This window comes from Musa acuminata, chromosome BXJ1-3 (genome assembly GCF_036884655.1).
Source record: "Musa acuminata AAA Group cultivar baxijiao chromosome BXJ1-3, Cavendish_Baxijiao_AAA, whole genome shotgun sequence".
NCBI classification, from domain to species: Eukaryota; Viridiplantae; Streptophyta; class Magnoliopsida; order Zingiberales; family Musaceae; genus Musa; species Musa acuminata.
In genome coordinates, this window is record NC_088329.1 from 42,343,985 (window position 1) to 42,367,073 (window position 23,089).

Genomic DNA, 23,089 nt, shown 5'->3' on the forward strand with positions numbered 1-23,089 from the left:
GGGTTCTTCTTGATGGATTTTTGTGGGTATTATTAGTTTATGTTTTCTTCTTTTACTCGATATTTGTTGGGGTTCTTAATGGTTCTTTTTCGGTACTAATTCTTCTTGTGATCTCTATTTTCTTGATGGATTTTCGTGGGTATTAGTTCATGTTTTCTTCTAATGCTCGACATTTGTTATGTTCTTGATGGTTGTTTTTGGGTACTGATTCTCCTTGTAATATCTGTCTATGAGGTGTCTTCTTGATGGATTCTTGTGGGCCCGAGTTTATGTTTCCGTTTCGTACTCAACATCTATTAGGGTTCTTGATGGTTGTTTTCAGGAACTGATAGTTTGTTTGGATTCTTCTTATAGTCTCTGTTTGTTTGGATTTTTCTTGATGGATTCTCGTGGGTATTAGTTCATGATTTCTTCTTTTACTCGACATTTAGGGTACTGATTCTTCTTGTAGTTTTTGTTTGTTGGGATTCTTCTTGATGGATTCTCGTGGGTATTAGTTCATGATTTCTTCTTTTATTCGACATTTAGGGTACTGATTCTTCTTGTAGTCTATGTATGTTGGGGTTTTACTTGATGGATTCTCGTGGGTATTAGTTCATGATTTCTTCTTTTATTCGACATTTAGGGTACTGATTCTTCTTGTAGTTTCTGTTTGTTTGGATTTTTCTTGATGGATTCTCGTGGGTATTAGTTCATGATTTCTTCTTTTACTCGACATTTAGGGTACTGATTTCTTCTTTTACGCCACATTTAGGATACTGATTCTTCTTGTAGTCTCTGTTTATTGGGATTCTTCTTGATGGATTCTCGTGGGTATTAGTTCATGTTTTCTTCTTTTACGCCACATTTAGGTTATTGATTCTTTTTATAGTCTCAATTTGGTTGGGTTCTTAATGGATTCTCGTGGGTATTCGTTCATGTTTTCTTCTTTTACTCGACATCTATTATCGTTTTTGATGGTTCTTATTGGGGTTCTTCTTGATGGATTCTCGTGGGTATTAGGGTACTGATTTTTCTTGTAGTCTGTGTTTGTTAGGGTTTAGTGTTCTTCTTGATGGATTCTCGTGGTGTTTTCTTCTTTTACTCGACATTTATTTGAGTTCTCGATGATTCTTTTTAGTACTGATTCTTTTTGTAACCATATTGGATCTAATCCAACAGACAGCCAAACTACTAGCAACTCAAGAAGGGTGCTAACGAAGGTTTTTTTTCCTTTTGTTGAGATGTTGTTATGGAAGTGACACACACGACGGTTGTTATGTAAGTGACGATATAGGGGAAGAAATAACATTCTTTGATGAGATGTAACTAGGTAGCGTTGACGTTATGGCATTGCGTATATTATTAGTCCACTACTCCTAGTTTTCCAGCTTGGGGTCCATCCATGTACTTACTATCTTTATATCATGCCACCTGTGCTCATCAGTCAAGCCTCCTATTATTATTATTATACAAAAAATATAGGGATTGATCGTTTGATTAGAATGTTAATCTGAAAGCCAAATGTTAATGCGAGTGGCTGAATGCCAGTGATCTTTTTTATTATTTATTATTGGGGTTTTAAAATTGCGAATCCGTTTGAATTGTGTGTATGTGTGTTGTTTGATGTTGTGCCTTTGCAATGTTCAGGTTTTCTGTTCCCTATGTTTTTTGTTCCTCAAAGCACTTTTTGGGGTCGAGCTTGTGGCGGGGATATTCTTCGCCATCGCAAAGTATGCAGCACATTTGCAATCAACTTAATCAATTAGCCAGAAGATATATTCTTCGCCAATAAAAACTGCGCCTGGCCTTTTTGCCTAACTTAGGTTTTTATCAAAGACTACTCTGGAGCGAGAATTACACAACTAACAAAGACAAGTACCGCGAAGCCAGAGCCGAAGGGTCAACTCATACTTGAACCGCAAAGGAAGTCTACCTGCTGTCACGCAAACACCACTGAAAACCAAAAAGTTCACAATTAGTTTTTTGAAGTCCATACTAGTCACAAAGCTCTTAATAACACAACACCACAAACATCATCACACAACACTAGTCACAAACAAAAAAAGATGATGTTACCATTTCACTGATTAGTTACAATTTGATTCTGTGGTTGTGCGAAGAAGTCTTTGGCATTGCGTGCCACCTCTGCCTCCACCACTGCTTCTAGCAGAATATCGCAACCTTTTGCTTCTTCATCTGACATCACATCAAACAAAAAAAAAAAAAAAACAAAAAAGAGGAGTTTCAGATGATTGATATATATATATATAAACTAGTGATGCAAGAGATAAAAAAAAAAGGCATAAGAAGACTTTATTAAAAGAGGTTTAAGTTGTCTTTTAATTAACTAGAGATATTGTCCTGTACGGAACTTAATAGAGAGACAGACAAAGAACTATTACCTCCCAACTAATGCATAACTTCGTTCAAGATTATATAAAAATTGATTTATGAACCAGCCAAGGTGCTCCAAACTTTGATGGATTAATTGTAACATCATCTTTTTTCTGTCCCACTCCAATAAAAAATCCAAATCTAAAGAGAATGTGAAAAATTAACAAGTTTCTGCTGTCATAGATCTCAAATGCTACTTGATCAAATGGCCCATTTTTAACTAATATTAGATTCAATTAAATTGATTTAGTTCAGGCACAGTTTCGTTTTTAGGTTAAGCATTATTTACTTCTTGAAGATCCAGATCTGTTGAAGGTCCAAATTCTCTATGTTGTAAGCATTTCTGTATTATTTTCAAGTTAAGCAAGTTTCTGCAATCTGTGAGAAATCAGTTAAGCAAGTTTCTGCAATCAGTCGAGGAATTGGACTAGGAAATTTTGGTCAAACATGGAGAAGAATCAGATGTATTCTCCAAGCTTCAATCATCAAGCATACAAAGGCAATAAAGAAGAGAGAAACACATCATCTGCTTTACTAAAACCTTGATTAAAACCAACAAATCAACCAGAGACTTCTGAAACTTCTGCATACGAAGAAAAGACAAAGAACCCACAAATTAAGAATCTAAAATGAGGTAGAAGACATTTTTGTTTTCTTTTTTGTGACATCAAAATATATATAGAAATATCCAAAATTTTCTCACCCAGTATTCTTTACGGAACTCATAGTGTATAAAATCTAAACATAACTGCACCTTATGAAACTTACTGGTCGCTGACATTTTAGTCTCAGTCAATGACATTCACTTTCATGCCCATTGCTCAATCATCGTCTTCTTTCTAAATATCTTAGAGTCCCTTAAAGTTAGCCTATTTTTCCTAGTCCAATTCATTGACAAAAACTTCATAGAATTGGTACAAAATATATAAAGTAATTCAACCTAGATAAAAACATGGAATTCTATCAGCAGCAGAAGTGACTAGAGATTTACCACGATGCTTTGGAAGTAATCCTGCAGATTCAGCAGAGACAGGCAGAACAGTCAGCAGATCGCCTTCACCATTAAGTTTCAACACATCTTCATGAGATTCAGAAGAACTTAATTTGATATTTGGAGCTTCAGCTAGCCTCGCATAAGCCATTGCTTGGCTATGCAGACTGGAAGAAACTGAATTTGCTCTAGTCAGATCCTGGAGAGTGAAAATGAATACAAGAAATAAGCAACTTGAGATGCATAAACATGATAACATAATTATCTGGGTTGAGTGAAACCTTAGAGATTGTTGCTATTGGCTGATTCTCTCCATCAGGTTTTGCAGTAATGTCAAGGCCTGATAATATCCTTGAAAAGGCCTTGTTATAGTAGAAATTCCAAGAAGCATTGTGCAGAAATACAAAGAATAAAGGGATCTTGAAATATATCAGAACTACAAAGTTTGCTCCATACCAGTGTTTTGCACTTGTTCTTGTCCATCCAGCCTCCGTGTAAATGGACCTGGGTTTATGATTGATATGCTACGTATTTCATAACGAATTGCTTCTAATTGAGCAATGGTGTCTTGTAGTTCTTTGTGTACCTAAGAATGTGATACTATGAGGAATACAATGATATATAGGATAAGTTACATGAGCCAGATCAGCATGATTCTCTTAAAGAGAAACATAATGTTCTATTGTCCAGAACAATCAGCAAGAGATACTATCATATACACCACATTGAATAGGATTTATTGTTCTCAACTTCTTTCAATCAGATAAAGAATAAGAAAACAAATGACAAAATAAGAAGGCCTGGTAGATCTTTTATGTTTCATTAAGTTCTAGTTTGTTGCATGCATGGATTGACAAAAGGTTCCAGACACTTCACTTTCTTTTCCTCTAGAAAAATCGAGTTTCGCCAAGAGAGAAACACAATTCATGAGGATTCCAAAAAAATAATAGAAATGCATGGCTGTTTAATCTTTTTAATAATCCTTGCTGTTCACATTATTTAAATTTAATCATTAATGCCTCATCTATTTTTTTCTTGTCCATTAATTTTTCGTTGTAATTTAGTCCTAGTTGTTTCCAGTGTCCACAAAGTAACCCATGCTACAAATCCATAATTCTTGTGATCCATGCTGCACAAAATTTAAACCAGCACATAATTCACTTATGGTGACACAAGATATCCATAACCGCCAATGCTGTATTCATACCACCTATTGTCAGCTTGCTAGAAATTTTTCCACATTTTACGCAAGAACCATGCTTTAGCAACGTTCATCACAATTCCTCATACTTTCCTCCTTTCTCAAGCTTCATATTCCAATTGGACATCCCAATGCCACAGCATTATTATTGCCTGGATACATCATGTGCTACTATGATATTTTGTCCTTAGAAATGGATAATTTTTCATTAAAATAGAATGACATCTTGTTGGCTTCCTGGAGAACAAGAACATTCCTGGAGAACAAGAACATTAAAGATATGTTATAGCTATTTCTGGCACCTACTCCAATCATCTAGTTAGCAGGCTTTCGATGTTAATTTTCGGTCAATTGTCCTGAACTGATGCCTAGGCTTTCTTAAGAAACTCCATTACTCCTAGCTATACTCATGGTAGAAACAAAAATTTATACTCAAGAAATTTCCTTTCCATAGCTTCTGCACATGTCATCATAACATAGCTATTTTCAGTTTGAAAGATCCGCCATATTCTTTGTATTACGTAAGTCTCACATAACTTCAAATCATTTCATATATCATTTTATATTGTATTTTTCAACTCAAGAGCTTCATTGGAAATAAAATTAACAACATATATGCTAGTCTTTCAACTTAAATTTCTCACATAACAAGCAAAAGTCCTGTTTCAGAAAGGAAGGCCAAACAATTTTCTCCACAAAGTCTACTTCTTAATTACTTTGTGAATCCTGTGATGCAGACTATGTCCTAAAGAAACTTACGTGGCAAAAGAAAGTGATCTTGGAATAAGTCAAAAGAAATCCATTTTCACTCATATGCAACTGAAATGAGTTGCAATTCTCATATTATAAACAAATAGCTAACTTAATATGCAAAAAAAAAAAATCTATGACAAAGAAGCTGAATTGCTTTCAACCATTCATGTCTTTGGAACAATGGTTCTAGAAAGCTGAAGTCTCTACGTACCACTGGTTATCTACAAATTGACATTTAGTGTAATGCCATCATAACAGGCTAAATGACACTGTCATGTAACCTTGCATGACTTATAAATTACAATTAGATATTAACTGAAGAAAGCTCAAAAGCATGGGATCTTGAGAAAGAAAGCAACAACAAGAAAAAGATAGAGAAAGACTGCATCTGAACAACAGCAATATTTAGATGCCTGCATTCTACTGATCAAGCTTATTCCCTTCCATGAGACATGCAAACTGTTCATAGCAAGTCACTTGTATCATCTCATGTTTATGAAAAATAGATTTATTCATAGACAACTGAGCTTAGCAGAAAGAAAAAGTAGCACCACCTTGTTAGCCTGAGATTGCTGCACAACTGTTTCAAACTGCCCACGAGCCAATTGAACATACCCAATCGCTCTTCCTGCGAGTCTCCCAGCCGTCCTAGCAATAACTGGGAGATCCTTTGGGCCTAATTATATTGGAAGGCAATAATGAAGTTAACTATACTGATTATAGTAAGATCTACAATTCATTAAATAAAAATTTAAGAAATTTATTCTCAAGAAGCTAAAGAAGGTATACCGATAAGGGCTGCTGTAGCCCCTAGAATAAGAAATAGCTCTCCGTATGAAATTCCAAACATTAAACTACTGGATTTCACACAGCAAACTGTTCCTGCATTTAAACCATGAAATATAAGAATGCTCAAGGTACACTTCATTGAAATGATGAGCTTTTAGTTATATATCTGGCTTTGAAGCAATCACTTGTAGATGCATAACCAGAGGACTCGTCTATCATGCTTATGTATCATTTATATGTATCAATGTCAAAAATTAGAATATAACCATGAATAAAGCATCAGCAGATCCAAATATCTCAAGGGAAAGGCATGACAATGCAAGATCATAAAACTTAGCTTCTTCTTGCTTTGTCAATTGCTTACACTTAAACACGCGGAGACATCATTCAAAATCTCATAAAAATGAAATTTCTTTAACCAGAGTAAATCAAACGAGGATGCAGAAAACATATGATAACTTCCACAAGTGAAAAACTACCCATATGTTTAAATGAAAGGAAGTGGAGAGTACAGGTTGCCAAGCAACATTTAAGGAACATGGAAGAAGGGGAATGATGTTTGCAATAAGTTGTACAATGAAAAGGCTAAAGAAACTCTTCTTGTTCAATTTAATTATCTGAATTGGAAAAATGCAGTCTGTGTGAAAGATCACACATGTAGATCCGTTTCTTGACTAACAAACTGACCATATTATCTTCGAAGATCAGCAAACAGAAACATGCCGAGTGAAGAACTTCCATGGAAATGTCACAAAAATGCTCAAAGAAAGCCACTGACTTCTGCAATCTAAATGTTGAAAGCAAGAAGACTAGTGCGGCCAACACCGGCAGGGAAGAAAAGCGTTCAAGAACCAGATGATTGAAACAAATGCAATATGTATTTAGCAGGAGCGCAAAAAACCCAATTACATACGGTGTCTCATAGATGCCCAAAGAAAGGCAAACTATTTCAAGAAACTCACAAGTCCATCACCGATGGGATCCAAAAACACACCAAGATTTGCCAAATCCACCACCCCACACCGGCTGGGCTGGAGAACCAACGACGAAACATCAAGATGCCAAGATAATTTGTCCGATAACGATTATATATCAAGAAAATTCATACTACCAAAAGCCCCCAAGAACCAAAACCGCTCACCAAGACGCTAAGAACAGAAGAACCGACGCTACCAATCGGCGGAAAAGGAATTAAAAAAAAGAAAGCAAAATATTTCGAGAAGCTCACAAGTGGATTGGAGAAATCCGTCACTTCCCGCCAGCTGGACTGGAGAAACAACGGGGAAACTTCAAGATGTAATAGGAGAATCATCCCAAGATAAATCGGCTAGTCACGATCAGAGATCAAGAAAATCCACACAACAAGAATCCCCAAGAACCAAAACCGATCACGAAACGCTAAGAACAGAAGAACCCACGACTACCGATCGGCTAAAAAGGTACCAAAAAAAGAAAGCAAAATATTTCAAGGAGCTCACGAGTGGATCGTGCATGCTATCCGAAAACGCACCAGGATTTGCCGAAATCAATCACTTCACGCCGACTGGACTGGAGCATCGAGGGGAAACTTCAAGATGGATCGGCCGGTCACAATCAGCCATCAAGAAGATAGATCCACACAGCAAGAACCCCCCCCCAAGAATCCAAAACCGATCACCAGTACGCCAAGAACACGAGAATCGACGGGTACAAATCGGCTAAAACCCACCAAAAGCAAAAGGAAGAAGAAAGCGTATCGACCAGCACGAAGCGACGACGGATCAAGATTCGCTACCTTGAAAACGGCGACGAAGGCGACTCAGGAAGAACACCCCGCGCGCGCTAGGGTTTCCTTGCGCCACCTGCGAACGCCGAGACCACCGAGCCGGCGAACAAGATGACCCGCAGTGGGTTCGTTGGGCCAAGGGTCAGGTGAGTAGACGTATGGCCCATCTGCATTATATAGTAGAGTAATATGGGCCACAATGGGCCTAATGAGTCCTTGGACTTTAACACGAACCGGAAACGCCGATCAAACGTGATCACGACTTGCACGAGATTTGATGCAGATATCCTTAATTCCTGTTTTATCTAAAAGACTCCTTTTCTTTATTTTTCTCTTCGATAATAATTATTTCTTTTAACAAAATGAAATAAAAGTGTGGTCATAACACTGCGACACTTCAATCTAACGTGCATGTACTGCCATGCACGTACAACGTGGCCGGATTAGTCACGCATCGGCCAACCTATCTCGCTGGCTCCTGCCACACCTGTACTTGTTATCCAACAGCTCGCTGTGGTCTGTCACAGAGTACAATTCGTCGATCCAACATTATTACATGCAACTCTTCCTCCATCTAATTCACTTGTCCTCCATTATTATCCTTACTTGCGCCACTCTCTCTCTCTCTCTCTCGAAAGATCTACATACATCTGTGTGTATTCGGACCCATGCAAACCCTTGCTTAATTAGATGCATGGATAAGTGGGTGGATCGATTCAATGCATGCTCCCTGCTCATCGAGTCATTCACTCAATGGTCTCTCTCTCTCTCTCTAATCATAGACAAAGGCCTGTTAAGATGGACAGCGTCACATGGATCGTCTAATGAGACATTAAATTGTGGAACCTAATGAGCATGTGGATAAAGACACCATCCAACCAATGGAAGCCATACGAATCCATGAAATGGTGGTGCTTATCAAGAAAAAGAATCAAAGTAGGGACCGTAGATCTCAAGTCGAGGATGGTTGGTGCGACTTAGCAATCACATATTGACCATTGTAAAGTACGATGAGACTGCGGTCGTCCTCCTCCCTTGAAGCTCCATAAGGCTAGGTTTTACTCGAGTGCATGTCTTCTTAGCTCTTACCATATGAGACCAGTCACGTTCTATTGAAACTGACACGCACACATCAAGAATGACAACGACGACGATCGATATATGGTTAACCACATATCATCTCTTTTTGTTCTTGTGGAAATTAGAACAGCCATTATTGCTCAACTGTGATTACAGTGAGCTCCATTAGAATCTTGCAATCACAGCCAAGTCAAGGACATGGTTGTTGCCACGTCCTAATCTTCCAACTTTTTGCTTGGACACTTGTATATGGGGATGTTAACATAGCTCGTTTGCATATTAAGTTCCTGGAATATTTTCCCTATTTTACGGTGCCAATTTCTCTATACTGCATTGTGATCCAACACTTATTGAAGTTGTCTCTATTCATGCACGATTCTATAAGGGTGTTTCTATTTATAGTCTATGTAATTAGTTCACGATTATATTACAAGTGACTTTAACGTATTCTCATGCAATATTAATGCGATTAGATCGAATTAGCCTCGCACTAAGAGACAAGCCCAAGGTTAAACATAGCATGGTCATAAGAGGAGAGTCGCAATCGAGGGCCCTGCGACGGCTTGCCGTGAGCTGGAGGCCAAAGCTGTCGTGGGGCTCTCATCCTAATAAAGCAGAATCCCACTCTTCCTTCTCTCTCAGCTATAAAAGCATCCCCCTCCGGAGATACATCTCACTGCTTCTGCCTATTACCAGTATTGGCAGGAGGAGGAGGAGGAGGAGAACAATGGGACACACCACTATCTTATCTCTTGCCTTCTTTATCCTCGCCCTCGTCGCATTCGCCGGCGCACGCCCGGCCAATTTCCTCCAAGACTTCCGCATCACCTGGGCAGGAACTCACATCAAGCAGCTGCAAGGCGGCAGTGCAATTCAACTGATGCTCGATCCCTCCTCTGGTACTTCCTCTCACTACAGCACTGCGTTCTCGCTACAGTACTCATAAGCTTTCCGTGGTCAACTCAGGTTGTGGGTTCGCTTCCAACAAGCAGTACCATTACGGACGCGTTAGCATGAAGATTAAGCTCATCCCCGGCGACTCCGCAGGAACTGTCACCGCTTTCTATGTTCGTGTCTCGTGTTTAGTTTCGATGGCATGCATTCTTCACGTCCGTATGGTACACAAGCTTGAGACGATGGTTGGGTTTTGCAGATGAATTCGGACACCGACGCCGTCCGCGACGAGCTGGATTTCGAGTTCTTAGGGAACAGGAGCGGTCAGCCGTACACGGTCCAAACCAACATTTACGCTCACGGGAAGGGCGACCGGGAGCAGAGAGTTAATCTCTGGTTCGACCCTGCGGCAGACTACCATACGTACACTATCCTCTGGAACCATTACCATGTCGTGTGAGTTCCCCCGCCTCGTTCATGCATATATTCTCTGGCATTCTCTCTGTGACGACGACCGAATTCTGATTGCTTCATGGCACGTGTAGCTTCTCCGTCGATGACGTGCCGATTAGGGTGTACAAGAACAACGAAGGCAGAGGGATACCGTACCCCAAGGTGCAGCCCATGGGAGTGTACTCCACCCTGTGGGAGGGCGACGACTGGGCGACGCGAGGTGGGCTGGAGAAGATCGACTGGAGCAAGGCGCCCTTCTACGCCTACTACAAGGACTTCGACATCGAGGGCTGCGCCGTCCCCGGCCCGGCCAACTGCGCCTCCAACCCCAACAACTGGTGGGAGGGGTCGGCGTACCGGCAGCTGAGCCCGGAGCAGGCCAGGAAGTACCGGTGGGTGAGGGCCAACCACATGATCTACGACTACTGCACCGACAAGCCCCGGTACCCGGTCCCGCCGCCGGAATGCTTCGCCGGCATCTAAGATATATAGCAGAGTGTGTGTGTGTGTGTTTGTGTTTGTGCCGATCAGGTGAAAGGCATCATGCAATAAGGTTCCATTTGTGCTCGAGTCACACTGTTTATCTTTACTCTGTCATTGTAGCGTGATTATCTACTTATGCAATAAGGAAGAATTGTATTGGATGTAATTTACCGGAATAAATGAAGAACAGTTTTATTGGATGCGACGTGATTCCATCTTACTTTGTTGTCATCAGATTCGTCTCCATCTCCAATTAGGTGTATCTTTTATACTCTCTTAGAAAGTAAGATTAGTCTTAATTCAATCTGTCTTCTCATTCATCATTGTACAGTTCCAACAACAACAACAATAAAGATCTGTCTTTCTCTCAAAAAAGAGATAGATCGGGACAAAAATAACTAAGATTAAATACACCTCTTCTTGATTTTTGTCTTTCAAAACTTAAAAATCAATAATTATATCGAAAAATCGACGTAAGATTTTACTTAACTCAAAACTCGAACCCAAAAAATTTAAATCTTTCTCTCATTTTATTTAGAAACCTTATAGATATCACTCTTTCGAGAGAGAAACACCGTAATACTTAATTTATCTTTTTGTTATAATGACTCTATAAATTTTAGAATATTTATCGATCGCAATAGATCTAAAAAATTATATTGATAAGTTTTTTTACAAAAATAAATCAAAATGATAATGATAATGGCAATAATTAAAAGCAATAATGAACCGTAAATTTTGGTGTGGCCCGCCGGTGGACACACTTTGTCTTGTTCCGTAAGGAACTAGTCTAAATGTCTGAAGCATGCTTGCATAAAAAGCTGGAAGAATCGACCATTGTCGAGGTTGGCTCAGAAGCATCCAACAGGAGCACTGCAGACCAATGGTCACCATGCAAGTACCTACGTGATCTTTCCCCATTGGACAGCATGAAGAAGGCATGTATTATTTTGCCTCGGATTGATTGTTAAGTTAAAGTTACTTAATCGAATGCTTGAGATCGGGAAATAGGAATTAAGATGACCTGCCGACAAGAAGATGGATAAAGACGGCGTCTTTCGATCTGAACATTATCGAATGCAGTCAAACATTTCGACAAGCAAATGTGCATGGAAGATGGCATAGCAGAAGAATCTAACTTCGAAGAGGCATCGACGACAAAATACAACCGATAGCATTACCAACGATACGGTCAACACAGATACAACACAAGATGGGGGTGGACTTCCAGTGTTCCGATGAAACCTTAAGAGCTCGCTCGTGGCACACAATATGCATGGTTGCGGCTCAGGGACCGAAGCGATACAGACCTTCGCTCATGAAGTGGCCGTCCATGTAGAGAGCAGCAGCATTTGGGGCATGGTACCCATCCATCATGACGAACTGCATGTCCTCTGATGGTTTCCAGTGGCGTTTCCTTTGGTTTATGAACCAGTTGTTGATCTGCTTCATGTCGAGTCCGGTGGATTCTGCCAATGCCGCCTTCTGCGCCTCCTGTTCATGGTTATACGAGCAGGCTCACCATCGATGTAGTGCTTTGGCTAGTTTTGATGATAGAGAGAAGAGTACTTACCGAGGGATACGGCCATTTATAATGCAACTCCCACCAGTTGAGCAGCTGCTGTCGAGCGTCCTTGGGAAGCTTCCCTTTCTTCTTTTTCTTGGAAAGCTCTTGTTTCAGGCTGCTCAGGTATCCACCATACTTCTTGAGGAGATGGTGTTTCAGCTCTTGGTCCTCGGTGCATGGATCGAGCTCCATGATATCCATTTCTCCGCCGCTGCCTTCTTGGTTCTCTTCGACGGAGCAAACTCCAAACTTGTCATCTAGCATCCAAACAAGCAAAAATGTAACCATCCATTTGTAATTGTAGGCATAACAAGACACTTTGCATTCGCAGTCACCCTACCCGAAATTATAGTATCGATTAGGATGGATACAGCATGAGAAATAACCAGTAGAAACAAATCACATTCCGTCAATCATCGATCAGCAATACTCATTCAATTTTTCAGTTCATGTGCAATGAGTGACAACAAAGTCTGAAATTGAAATATGGATCGACCACCCTAAAACACGATACTTCATGTCTCACCCTTGCTAGAGAAATATATTGGGCTTGTCTATTACTCATCCACAAGATTATGACAAAGAAATTAGTACAAAAAACAAATAAATGCAGGACAAATAAGAAAAGATTGTTTCTAACATCATTGTGACAGGAACTCTATCCTCTTTAGAAAAATGACAAGTCATGTGAGTTAGCAAAGATCAAGTAAAATCATGTCATTTTATCGACATGGGTGTTCTTTTGAATTTACAACTCAATATTATGATAGCTGCAGTTGAAGTTCTAATGATATCATGAATTATCAAAATCAAAATTTCCAGTGGAACTAGAATTTAATAGTTTGTGCATGTGAGAGGCTGCCAGAGAATTTGAAAAGGAATTCTCAAGATGACAGTCATACAAGTTCGATTCCGAGAAGTATTCGCCAAAAATTTCCAATCATGCTGTAGTGATCAAGCTTCATTTTTCAGATACCTAATTTCAATCAGATTTTCAGTAAAGCAAACAGGCGTTTCAAGCCACTAAAATCTCATTTAAATTTCAAAAAAAAAAAAGGAATAGAAAGATTACATGTTAACTAATCAAACACAGTAATCTACATTAATATCAGCTTAAACAAAGGTGCAGAACTTTGATCTTCTATTGAATATGCATTGCTGAGATTGCTTAAGCATATCTATCATCCATAGTATGAGTTCACTCGGACAACATTTCCATCTCATGTCATTGTCAGAACCAATGGATTATCAGCACACAGCCACATTCTAGAAAATAGTTCCATTCGGATTTTCATTACACATGTAAGAGAAAAATGTTCTACTGTAGATTATGTATAGATCCACTAGATGTTCTTGAGAACTCAAAACCTTGTTAGATTTATAGAAATTTCACGTAAAAATGCACACAATTTATATACTTTGACCAATTAATAATATACATCACACCCGGCATGGCACCGCAGTGTGACAGAAGGATTACGTGGGAGTTCTTGAGAGAAATGTTAACAGCACTACATCAATCGTGAGATATAGTTGTGGCAAAAGTTGGACAATCATTAGATGATCGAATGAAGAACCCATTCTCCTTGATATGCTGCTACCCAGACTGACCACACCAGACAGAGACCGGACACAATATTAGATTCGAGCTCAGGAAAATTGGGAGTGATCCCTTGATCGTTCTTGAGCTGAAGGGGAATCAAGATTTTGTCCATGGAACCCTAAGAGAAAGCCCACGACAGCATTCAAGAAGCTGTTCTTGTGGACTCCAAATGCATCTTTCGGTCGGGCTTCCTCGATTCCTCTCCAACTTTCTACTAGACTATTATGTCTTTAAGAAGCATGCAAGTTATGTGTGGAGGAAGAACGTGAGACGGCTACCAGCGTAGCAGCCTCGACGCAGGGCAGGAAATGTGGGCACCGTAACTCTTCCATCTATTGGATTAATTATACTGTTGTGCACAGTCATGTGGAAGAATAGATAATAGAGTAAAGGAAGATAAAAAGACTGGAGACAGGCCAGAGGAGATCTTTCATTCAGACTTGCGGGAAATAAGGGATTCTCCTCGTAAAACCGCACGTACTTCGCCTCCTGACATACGGCAGTGGCGCACCTCGGCATTGCAGTGTTGAAATCTACAGAAGACTGAAACCCTAAAACCAACTCTTTTCCCATCTACTATCTATGTGGAGAATGGTTTATGATGAGACAATATAGACTTAGTATGTGATTCCATCTTGGATTCTTAACCTGTCATCTTTGCTTTTTCTGTAATCTTCTTCTTCTTCCAAGGAAAGGTTTAATCTGACTATCGTTTTCATCAGAAGGAAGGCTCAATTACCATTGGATATTATGCGAAGGGAACCAGTGTTGTCCGAGATGGAGTTGAGCTGAGACTCCATTCTTCCAAGGAACTCCATGGCCTCTTGCAGCGGCCTTGACAGCTCTTCTCTGTACTTGACGAGCATATCATGGTACGCCTCCTGTCACAACTCGCCAAGCCAGAAAACATACGTGACATACTCGACAGAAAGAGACCAGCAAATGTTCGGCTATAAGCAAGGAAGAAGGTTAGAACCATGAACTGGTCCAGCTCTGGGTCTGCTACCGCGTCGCGGCAGATCAAACTCGCCCGCTGCCTCATCTCAAACTCTTGGGCAACGGCCGAGAGCCGCGCAGCTACTTCAGGTGGCGCTCCCACCTGCAAACACGCAAGAGAAGTGTTAGCGGAAGGGAAGCTCGCGGTGAGATAAAGCTCGGGACATCGAGATGATGAGTGCCTTTTGGCATTCTATGTAAGCAGAGACAAGGCTGGAGTACTGCGGATGGGAGACGATTTTAGCCTTGATGGCGTCAACATCGCCTTGTGGGATTTGAGAAGTGGAAGCCACATCGGGTTTTGCTTGGAGCAGGTTGGGGTTTTCGTGGTGGTCGCTGGGCAGAAAAGGGTTCGGAACGCAGTATCTTCTATCGAAGGCTGAAGCTGCCGTGGCAGTAGTTTGTTTGGCCGATGAAGAAGGGGTGCACATCAAGCCTCCCCATGGATTGCTTCCCAGCTGGGAGAACTCCTCCATTTCCAAGTATCAGGCTTCCAAAATGTTGGAAGAACTAAGAAGAAAAGCTAGAAAGTAGTACCCTAAGGGAGATGAGAACACTGAGACCCTGGAAGAGGCCAAGGGAGGGAGATGGGCTGGAAAGCAACACCGGGCGCACACATGCACACACACACACACACACAGAGGAAAGGTGAATGCAAGTGTGGTGGTTTTCTTTTCGGACGTCAAATCGTGCAGATAGGGTTTAGCTTTGCAGTGGCGGTAGAAAGACTGGAGATGCAAACTCAGACATCATGAGTTGAGTTACACTTTATGGATAATGTTTTGCGTCCCCAGTAATCCCCCCAAGAAACATCTCCATGAACTCGATCATATATCGACCCACAACACAGGTCTGTGAGAGACTCACGCAGATCAACAAGGTTCTGCGAGAAGAACAGTAGATGATCCTTCAATCATAAAAAAAACACTCTATTACAGTGGAAGCGTACAGCGACAGTGTGGAAACCAAACACACACCACATGTTGAGATGTGATGGAGCTCATGGGCTGGTGGGGATGCGTTGTCGAAGTACCGTGTGCTCTCTCTCACTCTCTCTCTGTGCATGTTATTAGCACTTCGATCAGACCTGCAGAGAAGAGAGCGAGAGGGAGAGAGAGACCAAGAGGCAACACATCTCTCTGTCTCTCTCTCTCTCTTTCTCCTGTCACACACAACCATCCTGTTACTTGTTCTTTGTTGGGACGCGTGTTGTTACGTCCGCTGTAAAATTGCCCTTTTCTCTGCCTTGGAAGTTGGAGATGGAGGAGCTCAGTTGAACGAAATCTCTTCTTCTCACAAAGTTAGCACTGAGACAGGTTAATTATTCTCTCCTCCTCCACCCGTACTACTATTATTTGACGTGACTTGTGCATCTTACTAGTTTCATTGCCATTAACTCTTTAATTGGCTGTGAACTAAAGGAAACATCAGTTCAAGCGTTCATGCATCCCACCTATCTCAGGGCTAGAGTTCTAAGACCTGTGTGCTTTGGTTGTGTTGTGTGCTTCCCACCGTCTCATAACTCGGAACTAGGTTAAGAAAATAGTTGTCAGTCAGCAGAGGTAGGTGATGAAGTAAGCCTAAATGAGATGAGAGGTAGGGAATGATAGGGAATAAAGTAGACGGCATGATGATGGGATAGATGAATAGTGGATCATATATAGTTGATGTGTCTTTTGTTTACTACTTTCCCATAGTCTTTTTATTTTTGTCTGCTTATGTAAAGTTTTGCAACGAATCTTATTTTTTTAAAGATTTGTGTACTTATTTTTTAAATATATTTATATATTTTAAATAAAAAGTTAACTTTTTTTAATAAAAAAATAATTAATATCATTAATATCGATTCTAAATAGAGATGAAAAATATGAAAATTATATCAGATCTTATGAATATAAATATTAATTAATATAAAAATTAAATAATCGACGTCAAATAATTGAGACTTACAATTTTATTATTCTTATTGTATTATAGAAATAATGTAACTTTAAGTCATTTGAAGATAAAATCATATAAATTTGCCTAGAAATTAGTTTTAGAATGGGATTTGATAGTAGCTTGAAATGATATTTATTAGTAATTTAACCACATTAAAGGTTATAATTATGCTAAGTTTGTTTTTTTATCAATTATTTTCTTATTTCATAATTTGAAACCTTAATAATCATTCTATATGATTGCATAAAATTTTTAATAAATTTTGAATTTTTAAATCCTTTAGTTAGACTATTTTTAAATGGGATTACATTATTTTTCAATAGAGGTTAAAAAATAATGTAATCTGACTCAAGTCATTTGAGGTTAAAATTATCTAAATTCATCTTAAATGGTTGAAAATTAGTTGTGAAGTGAGATTTGACAGTATTGAAATTTTTTGAAGATCCAAATGATATATATATATATATATATATATATATATATATATATATATATATATATATATATATATAAACTAATTTAATCATATTAAAATTAAATTTATACTCAATTTGATTTTTTTCATCAAGTAGTCCTTTAGAAGCGGGTCCCATAAGAACTCCATTGCTGGAGGCACTCATGACAATGGTAAACAAGCGGGTTGGTGACGAGCAGGTTGACAAGTATTTGTTTGGGGCCCACCCAACGGGCCCTTACGAACGCGAAGCACGTGCAGGAGTTTCTCTCGACATAAGCACAAGCTGTTATCCCGAGTGAATTCATACACCAAAGGAAAGGAAAAGGTTGGGGAAGAAGAAAAACCTCCTCCTCGTTGCTCATTCAATCGCGTCGGATGTTGTCGATACGCTTCGCGTCGCTTCGAGTCTCGGCGCTTCCGTCGGGGAGATGGAAGAAGAAGAGGAGCGGGGGGATCGTCCCGGCCATTCTCGAGGCCAATCGAATGGTTCGCCTGGTCGCCCCTTGGCCAATCCCCTTTTCCGCCAGCCAAGACTCTGCTCCGGTATGCCAAAGGAGCCTTATCCAGACAAACTGAGAAAACTTTCGTAAATTCGATGGGGTTTTTACTTTGTTTCTTCCTTTCCTTCTTTTTCCTTTTGCAGCTGGATTACGATCCGTCAAGGGAGCTGCTAGGGATCGATGTCGACCCGCAGCCAAGGTTCGACTGTATTCTCTCTAGCTTTGCTGCTTTTCTTAATTTTCTTGCGTGTTGAATGATTAAAAAAATTCGATTTTTGATAAAGTGATGTGCGATGAAATGGACATCCTGTAGAACAGAATAATCATCATTGTATGTGGTTAGTGGAAATGTCCTCTTCGCGAGTGGTTTCGACTAAGCATTTATATCAACAGTTCGAAGAATTTCCAAATGATGATGCTTAATACTCTTCACAAGGTTTAACGACTGTCCGGGAAATGACTGTGATGCAGAACTGGGTGAACATAAAAGTGTTCCGATAATGACGTAATTGGGTATTTTAACTTTGACATTTGCTTCGCATTTTATGCAACCTAAGTACTGCAAAGCTGTAATGAAAAAATCATGTTGTTATGTGCAGAAAGTTTTTTGATGAAATTTCTTCATCCTCCTAAGTTACTTATTAGTCATTATTTTATGTCTCATGCTGATAGAAGTTTCTTCAGGAGTGTCCATTCTGGTGCACAAAAGCTAAGATCCTGGTTTGGTCCAAATGGCCAGTACATCCGAGAGTTACCTTGTCCTAGTTGCAGGGGACGGGGTTATACGCCATGCACGGAATGTGATATAGAGAGATCAAGTTCAGGTTGCTCCCAGTGCAATGGAAAGGTGTCTGCTCTTACTTGTTCCTTGCGTTGTGAGTTCTTTTGTTAACATTAAATCACTTCAAATTGTATGCACACTGCAGTATTAAGTCTTATTAAACATGATCCATATACACACCAGCGCCGTACGATCGATGTGCAGTATTATGTATACTGACACATCGATCTATTCTATTATCCACAGAGTCCAAAGTCCTTTGTTTAAACTAGTTTAAAAACTTTAAGAATGTTGTGATATAGTTCGATGGAACACATTTCAGTTGCTATGTGGAGACTTTTCCTGATCTCACATCTTCACATTCTCCCTGACTTAAAGAGTCTCTCCAAAAGCTGTTCCTTTCCATGTTGATAGTGGTTGTATAGGCACATATTATGTACATAGGTTTACTATTTTCTGATGGACATGAGTTTTTTGAAAGCCAATCTAGATGTCACAAGCACTGACAGTATTTTAGATGACAACAGGGTATTAGAATCTGCCGACAGTGCTTTGGAGATTGTGTAATATGGGAAGAGTCGATTGATGAGCGACCATGGGAAAGAGCTCGATCTAGGTAAGTCTCCAAGTTATACCACTTAATTTTGCCCATGAAATATGTTTATTTAAATCATTTTGTTGGTTTTTGCCAGTAGTTAGATATATGTTGGAAGTTATGGCATTTAAGGCTCATATGTAACCATAGGTGTGAAGGGGCTGCTAAAGATTAGAAGTTCATTAAATAGATACATCAAATGGACATGAATATTTAAGGTTGTACATGGTGGGGCTATTCTATATTTGGTATATCTTGTGTGACTGTTTATTTAGTGGTCTTACAGCTGAACTTACAAGGTGCTCCGAACCAGTCTACGTTTGGTAGGTTAGTCAAGTGCATTTCAAAAGTGTACAACCTTGCATCTGAATCTGTGCAATCTGTAATAATTTCTATACTCTCCTTGAGTTTTCCAGTGGGGCTTGTCGCACATTCTCGATCTGTGTGGAATTTAATGTGCTCTTTTCTCATAAGTTTATCAACAATCTAATGGCAGTAAGTCTCTTACCTCTGTACGAGCAAACCATTCTGAACCATGCATATCTTAATTGCAGCTCTCCTCTGAAAGTGAAGGAAGACGATGAAGTTGACAAACTGGATATAAAGGTTGATGTGTCCAGAAAATCAAAGCGTACATACCAATCGCCATCACCTGAAGTCAGCTTAAAGATTAGCAGATCATTACGAGTTAGATTCCCTTCTTATGTTTAGTGCAGTGATACTTTACCGCATACATACTAATCGCTGCACCTGAAGTCAGCTTAAAGATAAGCAGATCATTATGAGTTAGATTCCTTTCTTATATTTAGTTCTGTGATAGTTAACCTATCTTATTTTGGAAATTAACTTCCATTTTGGTGTAACATGGTCTTCACGTGACTCATTTTAAAGGTTCTGCATGTGCAAGCTTATAATTTCTTTATGACCTGCAGTTTATTATGTTATGTAAACAACCAATCCTTGTAGTTTTAGAGTTACGCTCTTTCTGCTGCACTGCAAGTCTAGATTTTTATAGCTGCCCAGTTTTGCTAGAGCTTTGACTCGCTTCTTATCTGTTTATATATATTGTAATGTGTTAAAATGCAATAATAGCTTTGTCAAGTTTGAGAAGGCAAGAAGATAACAGACACTCATTTCCATTTCCAAAGAATGAGGAAAATAAAGACCTCTTAACATGGATAATGTTTGTAAGGAGAAATGCTTTTTCCACCCACTTTGTCAAATATTCATCCTCTTGATGTGAACAAATATCCTTCCCAACACTATCCGACCCCTTTAATGTTGACAACTTATTTTCTTAATAATGTTTCTTATTATTTTCTTAATAATGTTTCATCAATTAATTATGTGACAGTTGATGAATTTTCTTTCCTTGGACTAGCTAACATTTATTATATCCCTGGTTGAGCTACTTGGATTGTTGTGTTTTTCGAGCTTTGATGCATGTGTTTCTTGTAAGCTTCAATCCTCCTCTAGCTGTTGGTATTGGAATTTCTGTTAGTTAGGGTGCAGACACTTATTTAGACATGCATGCTTTCTAAATTTGAATTGTCCAGTAAAGATTAACAGTGATCAATGTGGAAAGGAACCACATTGATGACCACAAATAGTTGAGAACAAAATATCGGCAGCACAAAAGTTATGAAATTGATGACCTATTTAGGCTTACTATAAACATCTAGATTTAGGGGCCTTTTTCAAAGAAGGATCGATGTTTGAGCATGCTTATTTTGACTAACTTGTGCTTGTTGCTTACCATTTTCCCATATCCTATGGTTGCAGAGCCTTAATGCTAAAACAGGACTATTTAGTAATCGCATGAAGATTATACATCAAGATCCTATACTACGAGCTCAAAGGATTGCTGCAATTAAGGTAATAGCTTAGGATTGCCGCAATTAATGTAATAGCTTGAAGTGTCACGTGAGACTTATTCTAAAAGTATGTGTGTTACAGTAATGTTACCTGGGATACCATATTCATTTCCTTATACAATAAACATGCTGATTTTTCAGAAAACAAAAGGAACTCCTGAAGCACGGGAGCGGGCTTCTGAAGCATCGAAAGCCTTCTTCCGTGATCCGGAGAATCGCCTCAAGAGAAGCATAGCTATGAAAGGTTCGTCCCCACAACATAAATCATTCTAGATCAAGCTTTCACAAGTTTGTTTTACTGGTTATGAGATCTTAGTCGAAGCAACTTAAATCCGGAAATAGTACCAGATCGTGTAGTCTCTCCCATATTTTCATACCCTATGATAAATCCTGTACCACTAATCCACTTACAAGGTTTTGTTGAGAAGTGTGCTAGAAATTGTGGGATCTGATGATGGGTGTTCCAGTCACAATGGCCTACTACATGAACAGATGGGACCTTGTCAACTCTAAACTCAAACTGCCTTTTGGCTGGTACTGCATAAACCCCCTTAGATCTCAACTCCTGTGTTCCATACAAAATGGTAATGATTTAGTGCCATCTCCAACAATAATAATTGGAAAGGAACAACAATAATCAGGATTTACTGGTATAAAATTACGAGTAATAGCGAGATAAGTGGGAAATGGGGGTTGGAACTTGCAGTCTAGCGTAGGTTCCAGATGACACTAGAATAAGTGATGGGGTGAAGAGGAAAGATAATATGATAAAATAAAAGCTTATTACATGCATGTTCTTGATGCAGCAGCAGCTTTTGGGCACCATAGACTACCTTACCACAACACTGGTGCATCAAAAGTCAGATCAGGGCAAGAAAATGTTTATTAAATTGTTTGTTTCAGAGCAGCTCTCCCTAAAAACATTCCAATTTTAGGAGCTGATTAGTACTATTTTCATTATCTCGGAAATTGCTAATTTGTGACACAGACAACTAGAGGAAAGAGCGAGCAGTGGGCAAAACTTGAACAATCTTTTACTTCCAAATTTGTTCAGAAATTGCTGCAATCAGAGTCCTTCCTATGGATTCTTTCTTAGCTTTATGAACCTATTATATGATGTTTTGTTGAATGTTTCCTTTATGTTCCACAGGAGTAAAATTTTACTGCAGCATCTGTGGGGAGGAAGGGCATCGGAGACACTACTGCTCAACTCTAAGGGAGACTTCTGCTCCGATACGTTTCAGATGTCGCAAATGCGGGATATTGGGGCACAATCGACGGACTTGTGGTAAATCGAAATCAGACAGAAAACCACAAAAAGGGAGCCAAAGTGCCTCGCGCCATTGCAGTTTGTGTGGCCAAAACGGGCATAATCGTAGAACGTGCACCGAATTGAATCAGCCAGGATTAGGCAACTCATCATGCACTGAAACCCCACTGATTTCTGTCACCAAAAGAACTTACTCATGCAGGTTGTGTTTGGAAAAAGGGCACAATAGCAGGTCATGCCCGAAAAGAGAGGCCATTTAGGAGGCGCATTGCTTGCAGTCTGTGCCATTCAAGTTTCTTGCTACCTTCCAAATGAGAAACCGTAAGTTTCCTCGTTTCTCTGCTCAACCATCATTAAGATCACTCACATTGCAAAGCTTACATGCTTTTCTAATATCCCAATTAGTAGCTCAGCATCATCTCACCTATTGTTGTTGCCTTCTCCAACACAGGCACAATGCTTGATGGAATCGAGCTATCGAACATCAACATGACTTGGACGTGTCACTGCTGCCCACCACTTGTATAAACGTTGGAGGAGCTAATGTTTAGTAGCGGAGTTGGTGCTACATGCTTTAAGCTAACATGGGATTAGTTGATCACCACCTACTAAATGCTGGCGTTGGAGAGTCTTCGTCCAAATTTTACACAGGTCTCAATCCTTACCTTCTTAAGTTTAGCACATAAAGGATTATGAATCCGAACCATGTAACAGCATAAG

At 39.5% G+C, this 23,089-nt stretch overlaps 4 protein-coding genes across 11 annotated transcripts; 2 read left to right on the plus strand and 2 right to left on the minus strand.

Moving 5' to 3' along the window:
• Nucleotides 1–1,736: 1,736 nt before the first annotated feature.
• Nucleotides 1,737–8,033, minus strand: LOC103978754 (uncharacterized). 7 transcript variants are annotated; one of them, XM_065140609.1, is made up of 9 exons: nt 7,885–7,991; nt 7,621–7,807; nt 6,111–6,197; nt 5,876–5,997; nt 3,824–3,953; nt 3,649–3,707; nt 3,368–3,566; nt 2,059–2,178; nt 1,737–1,935 (listed from the first exon to the last, which is right to left on the minus strand). In XM_065140609.1, exons 3-8 carry the CDS (start codon nt 6,169–6,171, stop codon nt 2,063–2,065), a joined length of 687 nt encoding a protein of 228 aa, XP_064996681.1. In that variant the 5' UTR covers nt 6,172–6,197; nt 7,621–7,807; nt 7,885–7,991; the 3' UTR covers nt 1,737–1,935; nt 2,059–2,062. The 7 variants fall into 7 exon arrangements, with proteins under 7 accessions (XP_064996681.1, XP_064996660.1, XP_064996653.1 ...); XM_065140588.1 differs by having other exon boundaries at nt 6,111–6,203; XM_065140581.1 differs by lacking the exon at nt 7,621–7,807 and having other exon boundaries at nt 6,111–6,203; nt 7,885–8,033.
• Nucleotides 8,034–9,623: 1,590 nt separating this feature from the next.
• Nucleotides 9,624–10,985, plus strand: XET2 (probable xyloglucan endotransglucosylase/hydrolase protein 7). The gene is made up of 4 exons (XM_009394667.3): nt 9,624–9,854; nt 9,922–10,022; nt 10,109–10,305; nt 10,395–10,985. The coding sequence occupies exons 1-4, from the start codon at nt 9,683–9,685 to the stop codon at nt 10,783–10,785; spliced, it is 861 nt and encodes a 286-aa protein (XP_009392942.2). The 5' UTR covers nt 9,624–9,682; the 3' UTR covers nt 10,786–10,985.
• Nucleotides 10,986–12,072: 1,087 nt separating this feature from the next.
• LOC135638967 (homeobox protein knotted-1-like 4) lies at nt 12,073–12,640 on the minus strand. Its single transcript, XM_065152606.1, has 2 exons — nt 12,359–12,640; nt 12,073–12,279 (listed from the first exon to the last, which is right to left on the minus strand). Exons 1-2 carry the CDS (start codon nt 12,638–12,640, stop codon nt 12,073–12,075), a joined length of 489 nt encoding a protein of 162 aa, XP_065008678.1.
• A 4,998-nt stretch (nt 12,641–17,638) lies between these two features.
• On the plus strand, nt 17,639–22,961 carry LOC135632157 (uncharacterized). 2 transcript variants are annotated; one of them, XM_065140639.1, is made up of 9 exons: nt 17,639–17,892; nt 17,993–18,048; nt 18,522–18,696; nt 19,158–19,246; nt 19,780–19,912; nt 21,008–21,100; nt 21,241–21,343; nt 22,250–22,690; nt 22,821–22,961. In XM_065140639.1, exons 1-8 carry the CDS (start codon nt 17,725–17,727, stop codon nt 22,627–22,629), a joined length of 1,197 nt encoding a protein of 398 aa, XP_064996711.1. In that variant the 5' UTR covers nt 17,639–17,724; the 3' UTR covers nt 22,630–22,690; nt 22,821–22,961. The 2 variants fall into 2 exon arrangements, with proteins under 2 accessions (XP_064996711.1, XP_064996712.1); XM_065140640.1 differs by having other exon boundaries at nt 17,640–17,892; nt 18,534–18,696.
• The last annotated feature ends 128 nt before the right edge of the window (nt 22,962–23,089 follow it).